The 5,866-nt window shown below is 37.7% G+C and overlaps 1 protein-coding gene across 2 annotated transcripts in view; it reads right to left on the reverse strand.

The window, feature by feature from the left end:
* lztfl1 (leucine zipper transcription factor-like 1) overlaps positions 1-2,131 on the reverse strand; it is a 23,898-nt gene extending 21,767 nt beyond the window's left edge. Inside the window, exons 1-2 of one of the 2 annotated variants that reach the window (XM_016532597.1) lie at positions 1,653-2,131; positions 581-705 (exon numbers count right to left, since the gene is read on the reverse strand). In XM_016532597.1, the coding sequence (XP_016388083.1) occupies positions 581-705; positions 1,653-1,655 (128 nt within the window). In that variant the 5' untranslated portion in view covers positions 1,656-2,131. The remainder of the gene's footprint in view (positions 1-580; positions 706-1,652) is intronic. The other variant, XM_016532599.1, reaches the window with a different exon arrangement.
* Between the last annotated feature and the right edge of the window lie 3,735 nt (positions 2,132-5,866).

Below are 5,866 nucleotides of genomic sequence, written 5' to 3' on the forward strand. Positions count from 1 at the left end.
GTGCATGAGCGCACGGTCTTCAGGAGAGCGCGCGAGCGCTGAATGGTTAAACACTGGCAAGAATTAAAAAGAAATGCAATTTATAAACTTTACGATGACGATGTGACACTGCCTCGATTGTGCAAGTGATAATTCCTGTGTCAACTGTACAGCGTGCGTGCAGCTCGCTTATAGATAGACGCGACGTGGTGATTTGAAGACATTTGTGTATTTTGAGAGAGAGCGCGCGCGGTGATTCACTCACGCTGTTTGTGAAATTACGTCTCACACAAGGTTTTCAAATTACTTTATAAGTTATTTAATTAAGAAATATGAAGGTCACCTTCACCTCACCTTATACCTTATACCTCACCTTCAGCATTATAATTATTTCACCCGCGTCGGACAGAGACTGAGACGGTGCCGCGCTGCATGTCGTGCCAAACCTTCTCACTGCAGGCGCGTCATCAGCTTGCGATCGGTTTTTTGAGATCGGCCTTTTTAGAGATCGCCGATCAATCATCCCAAAGTGATTATCGGCCGATAGTGATCGGTAGCCGATCAATCGGAGCACCCCTAGACATAGGTTGCAGTCCCTCACCTACTGTCTTTCAGGTCTTGGAAGCAGGAGTCAATTGTCTTTAGTCTCAGTGCCCGTTTAGAGCGGGCAAAGCGCATGTAGTTTATCACCTCATTCTGATGATGCTCATTAAACCCAAAATCAGCCTGTAGGTAAAGGCAAAGAATATTACATTTAATGGCAATCTAGGTTTTAAAGACAAATTTTGTAGCAAAAAATATACTACAGAGAAACAGCACCTCCTTCTGGCTACATGACACTTTAACACCAAACTTCTGTACTGACAACTATAAGAATTTCATTCACACTAAGTAACACAAGTTCACACTACAACTTCGAAGTTGACTTTCATGTCTGGTTTAAAGATGTTAAACAAAGTTATATGTATACAGTTAAATAACCTTATATCAAACACTCAAATGGCAAGTGATAGGAAAAAGATAGGAATTAAGTGAATTTTCCAATTCATGCAGTCATTTTAAGTACAGAAAATAGTTATTTATTATATGTTTATAGTTTTAGTTTTTATTATTATTATTATTATTAGTTATTAGTGTCTATATGGCGTATCTTATTAATGCAGTGTTTAATTAAAACGAAAAACACTTTAACTGATTAATTATATCAATAATGATAGTATAGGGGAGTGATTACTGTTTGATCTGCAAAAATAATGATGATTTTATAATTATGATGATGAAATTATAATGATTTGATATTACTTGTGGCAATTTTTAATGAATCAACCAATGAATCAACAAATACAAATACAATAAACAGAACATCAAAAAATTGTAACATACAACAAAGAACAATGATGATGATAATAATAATAATAATAGAATATCAAGTAAACAACTGAATAAATAGATAAATAATGGTATTGATGGCCTAATAACGTTACAACCAGACGTCATCTTATAGATCTAGCAAGTCTTCCCTTAAAGTCCCCTCTTTAAATTGCTTATTTTAGAGATTAGAGAGTTTATTGCTCAGAAATAAAAAGAGTTGAATAAACTGGTAAAATAAAGCGACATGCATGATTTATTCTCTAATTTTCATCCAGCTAATGCTAGCTGGCTAAGCTACTTACCATTACAGCAGGGTGATGCAAGAGTTTTAACGTGGCAAGAAGAAAAATAAACGTCACCAGAATTAAATATAGAGCGTTAACATAAGGTTCGAATATCAAAAGGCACTGTCATGAAAATAGAATGGGAATGATGTGAAGGACTGGAAGATTTGCAATGAACGTTAGCGAGAAGAGCCTTGTTGTGCTTCTGGGTTGCGCTTGGAAACAGGACAGCGTCACTCCGTTACTAACGACACTAGAGACAGATTCGCTCATAGGACTGCAGGGGACGTGTTCATTCTTCTTCTACTTCTTCTTCTTCTTCTTCTTCTACGGCGGATCGCAGACTTATAAGTGCATTACCGCCTCCTCTTATTCTTCTTCTAATCATAGACATACCCTGCGTCTCAATGTTCATACTATCCATCCTAAATAGTATGTGAGATTAGAATAAGCGTGTCCCAAAGCATAGAATGTTGAAAAGAGGATGCCAAAAGTCCCCGGATATTTCCGGCCTTTTTAGAGATCGCCGATCAATCATCCCAAAGTGATTATCGGCCGATAGTGATCGGTAGCCGATCAATCGGAGCACCCCTAGACATAGGTTGCAGTCCCTCACCTACTGTCTTTCAGGTCTTGGAAGCAGGAGTCAATTGTCTTTAGTCTCAGTGCCCGTTTAGAGCGGGCAAAGCGCATGTAGTTTATCACCTCATTCTGATGATGCTCATTAAACCCAAAATCAGCCTGTAGGTAAAGGCAAAGAATATTACATTTAATGGCAATCTAGGTTTTAAAGACAAATTTTGTAGCAAAAAATATACTACAGAGAAACAGCACCTCCTTCTGGCTACATGACACTTTAACACCAAACTTCTGTACTGACAACTATAAGAATTTCATTCACACTAAGTAACACAAGTTCACACTACAACTTCGAAGTTGACTTTCATGTCTGGTTTAAAGATGTTAAACAAAGTTATATGTATACAGTTAAATAACCTTATATCAAACACTCAAATGGCAAGTGATAGGAAAAAGATAGGAATTAAGTGAATTTTCCAATTCATGCAGTCATTTTAAGTACAGAAAATAGTTATTTATTATATGTTTATAGTTTTAGTTTTTATTATTATTATTATTATTAGTTATTAGTGTCTATATGGCGTATCTTATTAATGCAGTGTTTAATTAAAACGAAAAACACTTTAACTGATTAATTATATCAATAATGATAGTATAGGGGAGTGATTACTGTTTGATCTGCAAAAATAATGATGATTTTATAATTATGATGATGAAATTATAATGATTTGATATTACTTGTGGCAATTTTTAATGAATCAACCAATGAATCAACAAATACAAATACAATAAACAGAACATCAAAAAATTGTAACATACAACAAAGAACAATGATGATGATAATAATAATAATAATAGAATATCAAGTAAACAACTGAATAAATAGATAAATAATGGTATTGATGGCCTAATAACGTTACAACCAGACGTCATCTTATAGATCTAGCAAGTCTTCCCTTAAAGTCCCCTCTTTAAATTGCTTATTTTAGAGATTAGAGAGTTTATTGCTCAGAAATAAAAAGAGTTGAATAAACTGGTAAAATAAAGCGACATGCATGATTTATTCTCTAATTTTCATCCAGCTAATGCTAGCTGGCTAAGCTACTTACCATTACAGCAGGGTGATGCAAGAGTTTTAACGTGGCAAGAAGAAAAATAAACGTCACCAGAATTAAATATAGAGCGTTAACATAAGGTTCGAATATCAAAAGGCACTGTCATGAAAATAGAATGGGAATGATGTGAAGGACTGGAAGATTTGCAATGAACGTTAGCGAGAAGAGCCTTGTTGTGCTTCTGGGTTGCGCTTGGAAACAGGACAGCGTCACTCCGTTACTAACGACACTAGAGACAGATTCGCTCATAGGACTGCAGGGGACGTGTTCATTCTTCTTCTACTTCTTCTTCTTCTTCTTCTTCTACGGCGGATCGCAGACTTATAAGTGCATTACCGCCTCCTCTTATTCTTCTTCTAATCATAGACATACCCTGCGTCTCAATGTTCATACTATCCATCCTAAATAGTATGTGAGATTAGAATAAGCGTGTCCCAAAGCATAGAATGTTGAAAAGAGGATGCCAAAAGTCCCCGGATATTTCAGGTCTATTTTTGAAGTGTATATCCGTGCACACTAATGGCTAAAATTGCCCACAATCCATTGCGCTTTGGCGAAGGATTCGGTCCAGAACTACAAACACGAATAAAACGCGTTAGAAAAACTACAAACGTGGCGGATGCGACCGATCGACGGTTAGGTAGAGAACTTACAAAAAGGGGTTTGAGTTACTTTTACTAATAATCAACATTTAACCTGGTAAAAAAATATTTATTTATTGTTATCCATGTTATATTTCATCTGTAACAGCAATGTGAACTTTTTTAAACATCCATTTGGTCGTTAACTTTTAAATGCATCATTATGCAGAAAATATGAGCAGAGTTCTCCGCAAGAATTTCAAATATCAACATTGGCTACCAGAAATCGCTTACTCTGCCTTTAATAAATACCTAGACGCCTCATTGGCCGCTCGACCGCACGTCAATGTCAACGTCGCCGCCATATTGGTGCGGGCAACTCTCCATAACGCTCACATCGGGACAGGAGAAAACATACCTGACTCGTCGGCAGCTTGGGCATCTACAAACCGTCGCACAATAATAAAAACAGATCTCGGTTAGAACGGGTCTGATGAGGAGAATATGATCACGGAAAAAAAACTGGAGGAAATAAACTCGAATGACATCGCAGGAGAATAATCCAGATCAAAGATGGCGGTAATGCAACGCTCTTGGATGCAAGAACCTCAAAGAAGAACAATAAGAAAACAGCCCTGCGTCCCAATGTTCATACTATCCATCCTACATAGTATGTGAGATTAAAATAAGTGTGTCCCAAAGCATGGGATTGGCAAAGTGTGTCCCCGGATGGTCTACTATTTCAGGTAGATTTTTGAAGTGTGGATCCGTGCACACTCTAATGGCTAATATTACCCACAATCCATTGCGCTTTGACGAATGATTCGGTTCAGACAGAGCCAGTGAGAAACGTTATCTAACTGCAAATATAGCATAACTGCCTATTATCTAAAACTAAACATTAACTATAACGCGTTTCATAAAATACAACTACTGGCCAGATTTCCGAGTGGTAAACTAATGTGTTAAAATGCCAAAAACTGCTGTAATTTCCTAAAATTTCTGGCGAATGTGCTTGAGAAGCACTGAAATGAATGGGCTTCAATACAGGAACTATTGGTTGTTTGGAACTATTGGCTGCTCCATGACACGCTTTACTTCCGCATTCCTCAGTTCCTATGGAAGCCAGTGTCGTAACCACTGATCTATATATAATGGCTGCATCCGAAAACTTAGGCAGCTGACTTGCTGCCTCGCTGCCGTATGAGGCAATGACTTTGCAGGCAGCGTTTTTGCACGAAGGCACCTCATGAAACTGATTTCAGACAGGCTTTTGAGTCAGCGTAACGGTTTAATGATCTACAGCAAAATATAGAGAGCTTTGGTGATAACTAAGTGAATATTTCATTACTGCAATATTAATTTCTCGCTAGAAATAACATCAAAAGTGGAAAACGTAAATCAAAAACTTACATTTACACACAAACTGACCAGACCACCGACCACAACTTTCAGACACCATCTTTATTTTTTAGCATAACTGTCACAGAAAGGAACGCACAGGATTGTGGGCTATCAAAGGCAGCGAAGGATACATCTATGCTGCTGTAAGGATAAAAGAAACTCAGATACTTTGATCTTCTGAGACAGACAATACACACACAGTGCATTAACATACAGACATCTGTTTCCGCATCTCACTGAGAGAAAATGCGGGAAAACGTCTCTCACATATGAAAAATGGAGTCAGATTAGATACTAAATTGGAGTCAGATTTGAGTTAAACCTAAATTGAATAACTCTGCGCGCTGAAAAGACCGAACACGCAAGAAACCTTCATCCACCACTGGATACCTTCCTTGGCCCAAGTGCGTGGACCTTACACTGCTTTCAAAAATCAGCCAGATCAAGGCATCTCAGGGAGACAGGAACTGAAGCTAAATTGAATTCGGACGTGCCTTGATGCCTTCCTACCTTGGAATGCATCCTCCGAAGTCAGCATTTTTCAGTTTTCGGA

This window comes from Sinocyclocheilus rhinocerous, unplaced genomic scaffold (genome assembly GCF_001515625.1).
Source record: "Sinocyclocheilus rhinocerous isolate Xijiao unplaced genomic scaffold, SAMN03320098_v1.1 scaffold4018, whole genome shotgun sequence".
NCBI lineage: Eukaryota > Metazoa > Chordata > Actinopteri > Cypriniformes > Cyprinidae > Sinocyclocheilus > Sinocyclocheilus rhinocerous.